This window comes from Cygnus olor, chromosome 12, assembly GCF_009769625.2.
Source record: "Cygnus olor isolate bCygOlo1 chromosome 12, bCygOlo1.pri.v2, whole genome shotgun sequence".
In the NCBI taxonomy this organism is placed as follows: Eukaryota; Metazoa; Chordata; class Aves; order Anseriformes; family Anatidae; genus Cygnus; species Cygnus olor.
In genome coordinates this window covers 12,735,757-12,750,818 of record NC_049180.1, presented here as the reverse complement: position 1 = coordinate 12,750,818, position 15,062 = coordinate 12,735,757, and the positions used below count along the sequence as shown (strand labels likewise).

Below are 15,062 nucleotides of genomic sequence, written 5' to 3'. Positions count from 1 at the left end.
GTTTAACAACACAGGCTGTGCTATTGCAGAGAAGAATGTGAAGCCACCTACCCTGTTGTAATATTGCTGAGTGCTTAGGAACACTTAGATGTTCCTGTAATAGATGCAGGCATACAGAATTTGGAGACGAGAAAGGAATAGAAGCCATCCTGAGGACTAATTTTGCGTGTGCTGTGTGTCACTACCCTTCAGAAGGGACTAGAAGCAGGAAGATCTGTTAATGAGAGAGCAGGGTTTAAACTACATTGTAAAAAGCAGCTCTGCTAAGATGTACTGAAGTTAGTTTGGTACTAGTCATTGCAGAAATGGGGGAAAAAAAGTTACATTTAGGAGGCTTCATGAATAAACTGCAAATCTTTGTTTCTTAATCCATTTCTGGTTTAAATGAGAGGTAGATGCTTCCGTTATGGTTCAGTAATGGTTCAATATAAACATTTTTGTGTTCTATAGCTGCTTCTACAACTCCAGCTACCAGCACCACTTGTACAGCCACGGTTCCTCCACAGCCCCAGTACAGTTATCACGACATCAACGTCTATTCTTTAGGAGGGTTGGCTCCACATATTACCTTAAATCCTACGGTAAGTGTTAGAGCTGGTAGAAGTTCAAACTATTCTGTAGAGTGTTGCTTCTCAGAAGTAATAGGGAGGATGAACACTAACAGATAATCAGATGGAAAATTTTGGGGGTTATTAGCAGTAGCTATTAACTACTAGACTCTCAAGTAATCTTTCACTGTGACATATATGTTAATATCTGATTTAATTCTGGCAATAAGTGTCAGTTGGGATAGTTGCTCACAGGACTTAAGCTTAAGGAGAGCTTCCTTGGTCTTTTTTACCAGTCAGTGTTCAGCTGCAGCTTTGGAAGAAAGCCTGGCAAGTGTTGCAGTTTCAGAATTACTGAGTAGATGTTGTAATAGCTGCATGTGGAACACAGGAGCGCCACGCTGTACGTGATCTGTGACAGTATGGTTAAAATTGGTTTGAAAAATGTGACTAGGGTAGGTGATATTCTGGTGTACTGTTCTGACGTAACTTTCCTAACCCTCCTCTAGATCCCGCTGTTCCAGGCCCACCCCCAGCTGAAGCAGTGTGTACGGCAGGCTATCGAGCGAGCAGTGCAAGAGCTCGTCCATCCTGTGGTTGATCGGTCCATTAAGATTGCCATGACGACGTGCGAACAGATAGTCAGGAAGGACTTTGCGCTGGATTCGGAGGAGTCACGGATGCGTGTGGCCGCACACCATATGATGCGGAACCTGACTGCCGGGATGGCCATGATAACCTGCAGGGAACCTTTGCTCATGAGCATAGCTACCAACCTGAAGAACAGCTTTGCTACTGCACTGAGGGTAAGAGTTGTGTTGTCAGAAGCTTATTTCCAACTTCACAGGAAGTGTAGACACCCAGCATTAGCAAATCAGTTCTTCTCAGTGTAGATTTGTTGATTAACATTACATGGCTTAACTAGTGTGGAGATTAATTTAGCAGACAAGTCTCGTGACTTGTGGAATTACAATGGGAAAAACTGCTTACAGCTCATGTCGTGTAGTCTTCAACCTGTAAGGTGGGCATCACGACATTGCCTGCGAGCTCCCTGAGCTGTTTGCTCCCGTGTGCTGTTGAGTTTGATCACATCATGGAAGCTTTCAAGTGCTTATCTTTCTATGGCTTTTAAGATAGAAAAGCTAGAATGGGGAGGATTGAGTTGATTCTGGGTCTTTCTGGTGGTGGGTTGTCTCAGTATGCGTGTATGCTTCAGGTAGATTTCATTCAGTTCTGCTGTTAGCAGATTAGTAAAGATTGTTCTGAACAGCTTTTTAACTCACTAACGTTTTTAGAGGATATCTTCAAGTCTTTTGATGAACAAGAAGAGTTTGAGCCGAAGAGGTAGCTTTCCCCTCCTGGCTAAATGGAACGTGGTTCATGAACTGCTGGTCGGAACAGCAGCTGCAACCCAGAAAACTTGTGCTTGCAATCAGTGTCACAGCAGACACAGAGCAGAGTATCTTGGAAAGATCAAGACTTCACTAGCCTTTCAGGGATTAAAAAGAAGTTGAAGGACTGCCTACCTCTTAAGGGTGTGTCACTATTGCCCATCTCATGGGGAATGAAAGTGGGAAGGTCCTTTTGCAATGGAGTTGCTCACTTGCATTATAAAACCTGCCCTCTTGAGCCAGTTTAAGGTCTGAAGAGAGTACAAACTGTAAGTACAGGATGGATAGTCTGCCTCAAACCCTGTTGACCCTTCATATTCAGAGCTTTAAGCAACCTGATTGCTGAGATCAAGAGCTGGTTGCTTTCTCCTAAGCAGCAAGCTTGGGCTATGGATGGTGTAGCACAGATGCATGACAAGTTCATGACTCGTGCTATCAAAATTAAACACAAGTTAAGGATGGGATAGTACTGCTTTAATGCGGGAGCTGAGCCGGGGGCTGCTGTTAGCACCTTTGTTAATTAATCAGAGTTTGGCTGTCAAGGTAGTAACCATAAGAAAAAGAACCTCTGTTAAGAGGGGCATAAATACTTTGTTGGTACAAAGTGCTGCTGTAGTTCATCAGATCTGACCGCAGTTCAGACGGAGGCAATTGGAGAAATGCTGTTTGGTTTTTTTTTGGTGGTATGAGAAGGCAGGGAGATGAGAAGTTGTGGAGGCGGGGTGAATGCAGACCAGTGGTGTTACAGCTGTGCACATCTACCAGGTTCACCTGTACATGTTCTTCAGTGGCATAAGTAATTAAAGCTTTGTGGAAGACTTAGTGCCTAGGGTATTGTATGTTTGCAGGATGTAGGGAATTATGAAAATGTAGCACCGTAGTAGTCCCTTGAAGATGTATGGTATTTATACAGATCCAGTTGTAATCCAATGTAGCTTTCTTATGGCATAATTACACAGCACACTGTGTTGCAGAAGAGTGCTGTACAAGACATCTTAAAAATTCGCATTTGGCTTACCACATGTGGTGGGTTAATGAGGCAAGGATTTCTTTTATTTGAAAGAATTAGCATAGTTTTCAGAAAATAATGAAATGAGGTAGATCTTAATGGGAAAGGAAATCCAAGGAGATTGGCGAGTTTGCATCTATACACGTATTCCAACGGAAGTTGCTGCTTTGCACCCTGGAAAATAGGTCCATCTGTTCAGTTTTCTCTTAAAGCAGACTCCTGGGGAAAGGAAAAATCTGTATCAGAAAGGGAACCCACTGAAAAATGCTTAGGATTACTGTTTTGCATTGAGGCACCCTTATATCTTCTGATCACAACCTCGGAGGCGGAAAAACCTTTAGGCCTTGATGCAAGGGTTTCTCCTCTACAGATCCTCTAGGATCTGTAGTATAAGCTTCAGTCAGACTCTGGAGGTAGGCTGGTGGGAAGGAAGGGGAACCTCCTGCTGTTTGTTCCTTGTTGAACGTCTTCACTGTCTTCTTGCCTGCATGTTTTATTCAAAGCTATGCAAAAACAAATTATTGAGTATTCTGTGCCAAGACAGCACATTTCTAAGAGTGTTTCTTCTTAGTGCTGGCGTTCTGTACGTGCAGCGGTGCAGATTTTATGACTGGCTATACACTGGGAAAATGTACAGCTTTCGCTGATTGTCCTGCTTTTCAATAGGCAGCCTCCCCACAACAGAGGGACATGATGGAGCAAGCAGCTGCCCAGCTAGCGCAGGACAACTGTGAGCTAGCGTGCTGCTTTATCCAGAAGACAGCTGTGGAAAAGGCAGGCCCTGAAATGGACAAGAGGCTAGCAACTGTAAGTATGCGAGTGCTGCCTTTTGAAAGGTTTTTATGTGTTCGTATGCATCCAGATTCAGTGTCTGAAATCCAGTGTGTTTGGCTTTCTTCCCCAGGAATTTGAGCTCAGAAAACATGCTAGACAAGAGGGTCGTCGGTACTGTGATCCTGTTGTGTTAACTTACCAAGCTGAACGGATGCCAGAACAGATCAGGTTAAAGGTGAGGATATTAACTGAGCTACCTGCTGATGCTGCTCTTCCTCTCCTGATAACAAAGAGTGGTTGATGCAGCTTCAGCCGAGCAATTCTGCATGGTCTAAGAGCGGAGCTGCTGTTAGCTTGATTAGTAATGGAAACACATTCATACACTCTTCCAGAATAAGTGTTCATATCTTCCTCAATTCCCTGAGGAAGTTGTCTTTCCTTCTCTGCTATTCCTTACATTTCAAAGATCACTAGTCTGTTTTGTTGTCTCCTATATACTTTCTTCCTTTTAAAGGGCATACTTGTGGTTCCAGAGCATTTCTCTTGTGCCTCTGAGAAGCATGAGGCCAGTATTCAGTTCTTTCTGTTTCTGGGAATGAGTTGCAGTTGTCTGGGAAAATCCTCTGGTTAGGTGGTGTGGCAGGAGGGATATGGCCTCCATGCAGAGCAGCAGAGCCTTACTTCCTGATGTCTAGGTCACTCTATATGTGAATGTGACAGAGGAGCTACCTGTCACACAAACAAGTAGCCCTTGTTCCTTACTGCTATGGTGCTTAGCAGTGAGATTAATGCCTTTTCTTTTTATTGCAAAGGTTGGAGGTGTGGACCCAAAACAGCTGGCTGTTTACGAAGAGTTTGCACGCAATGTCCCTGGCTTTTTGCCTACCAATGACTTAACTCAGCCTACAGGATTCTTGGCTCAGCCTATGAAGGTAGAGTTTTCTAATTAGCTTGAGTACCACGGCCCTTTTGGTGAATGCTGCAGAACTTGTGTCCTTTGATGGAAGACTAGTAAGAGTCAGGCCTTTGTATTGCTTGGGAATACTGGTTGAAAGGTTTGTTCGTTTTAAACTAATGGCAACGTAAAGCTGTTCTTACACCCAGTCTTAGTTATTGTTGGTTGTTTTTTGTAACATAGACTGGGACAACATCTTCAACTTAGTAATACTATTTCTAGTTTTTAATAGCAGTGAAAAGTGTTTGGAGTTCAGGTTACTTTGGGGGAAGGTCATGTATGGCAAGCACTGACTTTGAGATTACAAACGGGTGTTTGAATGCATACTTCGTTTTAGGTACTGCTAAAATTGTTTCCTAGTTATTTCTACAGCTCAATTTGCCCATATTTGTGTGTTTAAAATGCCAGCATAAACAACCATATTACTGTAGAAAACTACATTCTGGGCGCTATGATTTCTGAAACAGAAGAGACGAGCAGTGTTTGAGTTTCAAAATATGGTCCTTGCAAAAATCACTCATTCCTACCTTCTCTTAAGCAGCAAGCTTGGGCTACAGATGATGTGGCACAAATCTATGACAAATGTATGACAGAACTGGAGCAACACCTGCAGTCCATTCCACATACCCTGGCCATGAATCCTCAAGCTCAAGCACTGCGCAGCCTCTTGGAGGCTGTAGTAGTGGCTCGTAACTCCCGTGATGCTATCGCTGCGCTTGGGCTGCTGCAGAAGGTGAGTGTTAACAATTTTCTTGTTACAGCTCACCTCAGGTTTATTGCTCACCGGTTGTAGATTGACTTGCAGTGACTGTATCTTCGTGCATGCTGCGGAGCTTGCTTGGTGAATGGTATTAGACAACCTCCCTCTTAGGAAATTCAGTAAATAATTCAGTAAATAAAACTGGAAGAGGGCTGGGTTGTTCTCTTGGTACGATACGTGCTCTGGCCAAGCTGCTGCTGGAAGAAGTGGGTACAGCATCCTGGGATTTAGGGGAGTTTTGCCCAGAGATGTGGCAAGTAGAGAACTGTTGCAGTCAAGAATAGTCTGATTTCAGGATGATTTGGAGTCTAATAAGACACTTGAACAGCCCTTGTTAGTGGGTAGTATTGAACGTTGTACTGGATTTATAGCAGTGCACTTTTGCTTTGTATTTTGCAGTAACTAAGTACGTGCTCATCCAGCTGCTCACTCACTCCACTCTTGTGGGACAGGGAAAAAATAAAGGGAAAGCAAAATGACTTGTTCACTGAGTTAATGACAGCTTAATAGAGAAAGCAAAAGCTGTGTGCACAAACAAAGCAAAAAAAGAAAAAGTCGCTTCGTCCCATCAGCACGCAGATGGTTAGCCACTTCCTGGAAAGCAGGGCATCAGCGAGCGTACTGGTTGCTTGGGAAGGCAAACATCATAACCATGAATGTCTCCCCCTAATCATCCTTTCCCTAAGCTTTTATTTTAGAGCATGATGTCATACATCCTGGAATATTCCTCTGGTCAGTTGATGCCAGCTCTGCTGGCTGTGTACCTTTCCAGTCTCTTGCGCACTCCCAGCCTACTCGCTGTGGGGGATGCAGAGCAGGAAGGAGAGCCTTGGTGCTTTGCACAGACTGTTCAGCAACTGCCATAACATTGTTGTCAACACTGTTTCAGCAACAAATCCAAAACACAGCACCATACAGGCTGCTCTGAAGAAAACTAACTCCATTCCAGCCAGAGTTAGTAAACTACCAGCTGGGGAGTGGTGCAGTGAGCTCTGCGACGTGAACTGGCATCAAAGTCTGTGTAGTAACTAGTGTAGAACATAGTGACAGATGCGGAGGAAGATCTGTTGGAGAACAGTGGAAAGACAATGAGCTGTCTGCACGAGGATCCAAGAACAGTAGCAAAATAAAAGTAACTGGAAGCTGGAAACCATTTCAGTGGAAGCTCTGTGTTCTTGACTTAGTGTTGGTACCTATTTGAAGGATTTAGTCCCGACTAGGACTTGAACAGGTGAATTTTGCTTTCCCCTATAAAGGACTTCCATTTCATATAGATTACCACCGGTGCATCAGAGCGCTGCAGCTCTTTGTCTAAAGAATCTGAAAGGTGACCTCTGTCAGGTTCTGCATGACCTCTTTCATGCGGTTTTCCATGAGCCATGTGCAGAACAGCTTGTTAGGAGGCTTTGACTTGCAGAAGCTGCAGCACAAACTGATGTGGTTTTTCATACCGCTCGAGTGCGTATATAAAGCCAGTGGGGCATAGAGAGACCATGGGCTTGTTTGTACAGGGAATGTGGAGGTGCTGTAACAGCTGGTAAAATCTGTCTTATCAGCAGGGTCAGTGCAATGACTAAACTGTAGCTTTTTACCTAACCGCTGAATCTTCTGGGGGTAGTTGCTGCTGATCTGGTTTGTGTAAGATTTGGAAGAGGACTTGGTTTTTCCTCTGCTAACAGGTTGCATCTGTTCTAGGCTGTAGAGGGCTTACTGGATGCCACCAGCGGGGCAGATGCAGACCTCCTGCTTCGCTACCGTGAGTGTCATCTGCTTGTGCTGAAGGCTCTGCAGGACGGTCGTGCATATGGATCTCCGTGGTGTAATAAACAAATTACTAGGTCAGTTATAAGACAATAGGAGGATGGATGTAGCTTTCCTCATCTTTTGGGAGTTACTGTGTTATTTTTGAATCACTTGCCTGTTAATGTTTTGTGTTGATGCAGTTTGGGCAGAAAAGTAATCTTTTTAATGTTAAAAGTAACGAGATCTCTTGTTAATGCAGCTTCCTCCTAAAACATGACAGGAATCCTTCATAGGATGAAGCATTAGAGGCGCTCTGTTTTTTCTCATTTTATATGGAGTCTCTCTACATGCTGTCACAAACTAGATGACGTGGTGTATGCCTGCAGCAGAAGCACTAGTGCTTTAGAAGCTGTGCCACTTTGTGCTCAGAAGAAAAGCTGCTTATACCGAATAAACTGAAGCTCTTGGAGGGCTGTCCTGGCCAGTAGTGCAGGGCAACAAGTGCTTGAGACTTGACTGTTCCTGAACTGAAATGTTACATTAAATAATCCTCTACAAGAGGCTTCTTTTGGAGCTAAGTAATGGATTGCAGTGGATTGCAGAGATTCTCAAATGTTAGATTTGGGTTGCTTCACTTAAACTCTGTAGTTTGAGTACACTTGTCAAAAGAAGTCAAATTTTTCCAGGTGCCTGATTGAATGCAGGGATGAGTACAAGTACAACGTGGAAGCTGTGGAGCTGCTAATCCGCAATCACCTTGTTAACATGCAACAGTACGATCTTCACTTGGCTCAGGTAAAGAGAACGTGCGTTCTTGAAGGGGAAAAGTTACGGTCAGTTCTTCCTAAGACTTGTGGTTGAACTTCAGTCTTAATGCCTTTTTCCTTTTGGCAGTCAATGGAGAATGGCTTGAACTACATGGCTGTAGCGTTTGCCATGCAGTTGGTAAAGATCCTGTTGGTGGACGAGAGAAGCGTCGCGCATGTTACGGAGGCAGACCTGTTCCACACAATTGAGACACTTATGAGGATTAATGCTCATTCCAGAGGAAATGCCCCGGAAGGGTGAGATTGAAATACTGTGCAATATATTACTTCTCTTGTGTGCTCACTTATGATTTGAAATGTTACCTAGACCGTGTCTAGTATCATTAAATCATACAGCTTTAAACTTCCTCTGTGGCTGCAGTCCAGTGTTAGTTGACATGGTTTTGTTGTTCTAATGACACACTGAAGTAATCGCTCAGATTTTTTGTCAAAATAGAGGCGGCTGCAGCGTGACTTCAAACTGAATGCTTGCACAGGAAAATTTCTCTGTGCGCTGTGCTCCAAAGTACCATGGTACTGTGAGAAACTTGCTTGAATTCCTCCTTTTATTTCAAATTCAGGCAATATTGTGTTATCTTTTTAAATTTTAAATTTCTTTGTATTAATCTGTTGATCACGAGCAGTTCATCAAATTGGATAACCTTTTTGGTTTCTTCAGACAATTAGAGCCTACAAATCAAGCATCCACTGATCTCACATGGCAAATGTTCCGCACAGGATATGGCAACGCAACTCCAGTGTATTGTTGGTTTGGTTTTTTTTCAGAGCTTGCATGACTTCAGTGTTTTGTCTTTCCTCATAAATATGTCTGCTTTCAGGACTTAGTCTACTATTCCAGTGAGGACCGGAAGATCCAAAAAAAAAAAGGCTATATGTTTGTGGAATTTGTTTTCTTTTAACCATATTTGACTGAGCTTTCAGTTCTTGTACCCTCTCAGAACGGGAAGAAAGAATTCTAACCTGGCTCCTGCTCTGGTCTGTTGCATTAGATTACCCCAGCTGATGGAAGTGGTCCGATCAAACTATGAAGCCATGATTGACCGTGCTCATGGAGGTCCCAATTTCATGATGCATTCTGGAATTTCCCAAGCCTCTGAGTATGATGATCCGCCAGGCCTGAGGGAGAAGGCAGAATACCTGCTGAGGGAGTGGGTGAACCTCTACCATTCGGCTGCAGCGGGCCGCGACAGTACCAAAGCATTCTCTGCGTTTGTTGGACAGGTAGAGCTTTTGGAAAGAAAGGTGCTTTTTATTCAACATAAGTAGGGTGTGATGCCCTCCATTTTAAAGCAGTGTTATAACCAATGCTAGACATCCTTCTGAAACTATCAAAATTCTGTCTTCCTTTGATGGTGAAGTTCTGTAGAAACCCTTCAGCAGATAAGGTTCTTCTTTAGATGCTCTGGCAACAAGCTGTCAGTTCAAACCATACATACTGGGATAAGTCTGGTAGGATAAGGAATTCAAGTGAGGCTTTTGGCAGCAGTTCTCACATGCTCTGTGTAATGAAGCTTGACTAATGGTGCTCCTTGCAATTAAGAATATAAGCTCTTGATGGCCTGCAGAAGTAAATCATTAGTAGAGACACAAGTGAGTTGTTTCAGCCCATGTGAACAAGGGGAATCCTTTATTTAACTGGAATCATTGGAGAGGAGAAACTTGAAATTTCATTAGCTGGAGTGGCACCTAAATTTAAACAGCCAACCCCTCCAGCATTTTTGCTCCAGGGCGTCTTAACAGCACACCACACACACATCATCCAGGTGTGACTGGGAAGAGACGCACTCAGTAACCCAGCACGTGGGGTAACAAACTACCTGCAGTCATCTTCCCAAAAATATGTTCCTAGCAGCTCCTTGATTGCAGCTGCAAGGAAGCACCCAATTTGTTCTATTTGTATTTGGTTCCGTTTTAAAATTCGGTGCTGCTACCACAGAAATGCCAGATTTTGCCAATAATCAAAAGCAGTTCAAGCTATGAATTAAGCATAAAGATCTTGACTGTTGCAGTGATTTTTTTTGCCTAGTTTCCTTGTGTACTGGCTTGTAGCTACCTTTCTGTTGGTCTGATTCCTCCTGTATAGCATCCTTTCTAAATGTTTTTAATGGATCTTGTGTTATTACTGGCTTCTTCAATTTTTCTTCTGTTAGGTCCCAGGTCCCATTTCATTTCATTTTGACCTCTTTTTTTGTACCATAAAGTATGCTCATAAACTATACTTCAATATAGTATAGTCATAATACTCAGTGCACTTTTGTCCTGCTTCAGTCTTTTGCCGTATTTGTCTGCTTACCTTTTGTAAGTTTAACCAAAATATATGAAACTGCAGTATTTATAATTTTTTTCCTTGCAGGTGACAGATGTGGGTTTTAAGTGTTTTGTAATAACTGCATTAAAAACAAAGTTTTATTACTGGACATAAATGACTTAACACCTCCTAGAGGAGCCAGATTGCTTTCTTTCCATTAGCTCTTAGGGCAAGAAGGAGCATACGGCTTTGAAGGCAGATATATGAATTGCCTTTTATTTAAAAAAAAAAAAAAAAAGCTTCTCCAGAAATACTAGAAGTTCTCTAAGTCAGTGACTGTGCTGTTTATATAGCTTCATGTTTGTGCAGTACGAGTTTGGAAGTGAGATACTTTACACAAAACTCAGAGGCTTCCTGTAGTTCAATTTTGGTTTCATTTTGTCATTTTGATGGCTTTAATGCTGTGGGTAACAGGTCTCTTTTGATACGTATATTATTAAAAACCAATCCCCACAAAAGGGCCAAAAAAAAGCCACCATGCCCAGTCATTCTCTTCATGTGATGTTCCTGTAATGAAAGCTTATTGCCCCAATGCGGTTAGCTCCTCCAGAGTGTTGCTACATGACAGTGATGGTTACTGAGCCGGTAGCCGAAGTCTGCCCTTCCCACAGCTTGTGCTTCCGTGTGGGCTCCTTGAGGCCTGGCAGACCGAACTGCTGCTGCCTCTCACCTGCTTCATGCAAGGTTGAGTGCCGGTAGCAGAACTGATACTGAAGTAGGCTTCTCAGCTCTGCTGCTGATTGAAAAGATGTAGGATCAAAAGACTATTTGGGAGTAAACGTCTCTGCTAGAATTGTGGTGCCACCATCAAGTTGTGTTGAAAACTTTGAACTTGGGGAAGAGTAGTGGAGAAGGCTTGCTACTTAGCACCTGAGAGCATGGGAAAAATTAATTCTCCAGGCAAGGTGGGCGCTATGTAAAGCGTTTGTTGTTTGAAATAAGTTGTAAAATGAACTTCTTGCGTTTGTGGTTCTGAGGGTTTTTCCTTTCCCTGATAGATGCACCAGCAAGGAATCCTGAAAACGGATGACCTGATCACCCGCTTTTTCCGTCTTTGCACCGAAATGTGTGTTGAAATCAGCTATCGTGCTCAGGCTGAGCAACAACACAATCCTGCTGCCAACCCCACTATGATTCGAGCGAAGTGCTATCACAATCTGGATGCCTTTGTGCGACTTATTGCACTGCTGGTGAAGCACTCTGGAGAGGCAACCAACACCGTTACAAAGATCAACCTCCTGAACAAGGTTTTGAACCGTTTTTGTTGTCCTTGCAGTTGAAGTGCATAATGGTGTTTTCCTTTGCTGATGTGAAGTGTAGACTTAATGAGGGCTACTGATAAAATACCAGATGAGGACTTGAATGTGTTGGTCATTGAACTGATAAATGGAGTGGAATATCGGGATGCCAAGTCGCTTTCTCATTCACAAAGATTTCTATCAGACCTGAAAGTCACCTTTGTTACCTTGAAATGGAAAAGTCAGCTGCTGAGGTCTTGAGCTGATGTTCTGAGCCATTAGAAAGTGTGGTTTGATGTTGGTAACTTCCTGGGTCCTGCCTTTTTTCTTTTTATTTTTTTAATTTTTGAGGGCCTTCCCTATATACTCTTACACTACTTGGCTTATAGCTAGGTGGTCGTAGGTAGCGAAGACCTTTCAACAGTGCTCAATTAATTGCTGTGATCTACACAACAGCAAAGCGTGGTGCTTGGTGGCTGCTGATGTGGACTGTAGTGTTAACTTAGAACTGGAATTTTTGCTTTTTATTAGAACCGATTTCTTCTGATGGTTAAAGCGTTTGTGTGATCTGACCTGAAGAGTAATTCTTGCCATTGCCACTGAAATATATTGATCTCTTCAGGTCCTTGGTATTGTGGTGGGAGTTCTTCTACAAGACCATGATGTTCGGCAGAGTGAGTTTCAGCAGCTTCCTTACCATCGCATTTTCATCATGTTGCTGTTGGAATTAAATGCTCCTGAGCATGTGCTTGAAACCATCAACTTCCAGACACTCACAGCTTTCTGGTACGTATTTGAGAGTGGCCACAGTGCTCCTCTTTTCCTGGTAGGGTCAAGATTTTTCACCTGAAGGCTGATCTGACTGTTCCTTTGTGGTGGCTTTATCACATTCAGAATAACTGGTTCTCCTATAGACTGTCCACTTGCTTGTTTTAAGGAAAATCACTGGTAAAACCAAGATGCTAAAATGCCTTGCTTTTAGGGCTGTGTTTGTTTTCTCTCAATGTTATGAAAAGCAATCTTATTGCTGTGCACCTTCTAACCTGCTCTAACTTTTCTTTCAGTAACACATTTCACATCCTGAGGCCTACAAAAGCTCCAGGTTTTGTTTATGCCTGGCTGGAACTGATCTCCCATCGGATATTTATTGCAAGAATGCTGGCACATACACCACAGCAGAAGGTGTGGCTGCAATTTATCTTTTCTGAATTAAAAAGCTCACCCAGAAGGATGCCTATCTGGTGTGGTGCTGTTTCACATCTCTTGAAGTGTGCACTAGCATGGCTGTTCTGTTTTTGTCGTCTTCCACATTCACAGTAACCTAACTGCATGGAGGAGAGGCTTTATATCAATAAAGTATTGAGTAGAGGGTGACTGGAATTTAATAAACGTGACTTTGTCAAGTCTGGAAGAGCTCTGTAGTCTAGACTGCATACTGTCATCTCAGTATGGCGTGTTGAGTGTTTGGGAAACACTCATAGCATGTGATGTGCAGCTGCGCTCCTTGAAGTGAGCGGTGCTGCCATCCCTGATAGAGCTAGCAGTAGGACTTAAACTTGGGATCCATGCTGATATGAACACCAACCTAATTATGGCTTTGAACTTAAAATGGCTACTCTGTTGCACATTTACTACCTGCTGTTTTTTTCTTGACAGGGTTGGCCTATGTATGCCCAGTTACTGATCGATCTTTTCAAGTACTTGGCTCCTTTCCTTAGAAATGTGGAACTCACCAAACCTATGCAAATTCTTTACAAGGTAAAAAATATACATCAGCTAATAGATGCTACTTCCAACCAAAGCCTGAAAATAGGGTTGAATTGGAATGGAAAACATACTCTGGTAGCAAAATAGCATTTACTGTTCTTTTATGGAATATTTCTTAGTTAAATAGAAATCTGTTATGGGACAGAAACAGGCTATACCTGCCTAGATTGGTGTCTTTCTATTAATGTTAACCATATGACGTAGATGATTTTGCAAGCTCTTGGGCAGTTTCAACAATTAGGAACCTCTTTTATAGCCACTCTATCTGGTTTTGCAGGGCACTCTGCGTGTGTTGCTGGTCTTGTTGCATGATTTCCCAGAATTTCTTTGTGACTACCACTATGGGTTCTGTGATGTGATCCCACCCAACTGTATTCAGCTAAGGAATCTGATCCTGAGTGCCTTCCCACGGAACATGAGGCTTCCAGACCCTTTCACCCCCAATCTAAAGGTAGGACTTATTTTCATGAAGTTGGAAACGGGAAACTTTTATGCTCCAAATTCTTTTTCTCCAGTTATTTTGGCAGAGGCTGTGAACGTTTGTTTGTTAACAGTTTAACTGATACTTGAATTAATGCAGCCATTCGCAATGTAAGCCACATAGCAGCTGGCAGAACTGCATTTTTTTTAAAGCACGTAGGTTTCAGTTACGTTTGTAATGCTCAATGTTTGACAGTTTCCATACAGAGGTGGATGCAGTCCTCATCCTGTAGAACAGCGGTACAAAACTCGTTGCAGTTGAAAGCATAAAGCCTCCCTCCGCTGGCTTGGCTTCACTAGTAACAGAAGATACTTAACTTTTCTGCAAAACCTGTGCAGATTCAGCCTGTAAGGACAGAGTGCTGAGGCTTGTATTACCCGAGAACTGTATCAATGAGAACCAAGCTTTTGTATGGAAGACGGGGGGGCTTTTCCCTTTCTGAAAGGAGACTGACTTCATGCCCCTAGATCTGACTTGGCATGTGGTCTTGGAGCTAGGGCATCTTTATCATTTCAGCACCTCATTTGTCACTGGAAAACAGGCTACTTAAGCAGTCTTTGCAGCTTTGTTTTGAAAGTCCAGCTAATAGTTCTTGTCTCAGTTTTGTTCAGCACATGTCGAGTTGAACATTTCATGCTCTGCAGGATGTGGGGGGCCTGTAGTTCAGTTCAGTAATTGTTAAAGAGTTACTGTGTCCAAGCACTAATCAGAAGTACTCTTTAAATGAGAAACAAATGCTGTCATATCGTAAAATAATGAGATAAAATACTATTCTGAAGCAAGCTGCTTGCATAATGAGGAGAGATTTTGAGAAGTGTTAATGTAATTAAATGTTTGGGCGTACGCCAGTCTCCTAATCATGGAATGATTGTGGCAGCATGAACTTTCTCACACTGCTTTGACATTGCCCTGTTTTTTGTCTTTGAGTGATGCAGGCTGATGGGAGTGAAGCTGCAACACTCCTTCAGCTAGCTCTTGTTGAGACTGAAGAAGGCTATTCTTGACTGACAGGGATGTTTGTACTTTTTTCAACTGCCAAACCATCTTGAGTGTAGATGAGGGAGACTTGAAAGGCGGTGACTGAACTCCCCCATGGCCTTCCCAATTGAATTCTTCTGTCTTCCACTCTCACTTCTGAGATAGTCATCTGAGAAGTTTGCATGCTGAAGAGACCAAGCTACTTCTGAAATCTGCAAAAGTCTAGTGTTTCCTTCTTACTGCTCATAGGAAAAACCTATCACCAGCAGTAGTTGATGTAATA

At 42.9% G+C, this 15,062-nt stretch overlaps 1 protein-coding gene across 8 annotated transcripts in view; it reads left to right on the top strand.

Annotated features, from left to right (window-relative positions):
* CNOT1 (CCR4-NOT transcription complex subunit 1) overlaps positions 1 to 15,062 on the top strand; it is a 59,990-nt gene that overhangs the window by 41,052 nt on the left and 3,876 nt on the right. For 4 of the 8 annotated variants that reach the window (XM_040570991.1, XM_040570988.1, XM_040570990.1 and 1 more), the window contains exons 30-44: positions 451 to 581; positions 1,058 to 1,354; positions 3,615 to 3,755; positions 3,853 to 3,957; positions 4,535 to 4,654; positions 5,219 to 5,410; positions 7,133 to 7,275; positions 7,867 to 7,975; positions 8,075 to 8,244; positions 8,997 to 9,228; positions 11,314 to 11,562; positions 12,176 to 12,339; positions 12,618 to 12,735; positions 13,210 to 13,311; positions 13,598 to 13,771. In XM_040570991.1, the coding sequence (XP_040426925.1) occupies positions 451 to 581; positions 1,058 to 1,354; positions 3,615 to 3,755; positions 3,853 to 3,957; positions 4,535 to 4,654; positions 5,219 to 5,410; positions 7,133 to 7,275; positions 7,867 to 7,975; positions 8,075 to 8,244; positions 8,997 to 9,228; positions 11,314 to 11,562; positions 12,176 to 12,339; positions 12,618 to 12,735; positions 13,210 to 13,311; positions 13,598 to 13,771 (2,447 nt within the window). Of the gene's footprint in view, positions 1 to 450; positions 582 to 1,057; positions 1,355 to 3,614; positions 3,756 to 3,852; positions 3,958 to 4,534; positions 4,655 to 5,218; positions 5,411 to 7,132; positions 7,276 to 7,866; positions 7,976 to 8,074; positions 8,245 to 8,996; positions 9,250 to 11,313; positions 11,563 to 12,175; positions 12,340 to 12,617; positions 12,736 to 13,209; positions 13,312 to 13,597; positions 13,772 to 15,062 lie in introns of all 8 variants that reach the window. The other 4 variants (XM_040570986.1, XM_040570984.1, XM_040570985.1 and 1 more) reach the window with 1 other exon arrangement.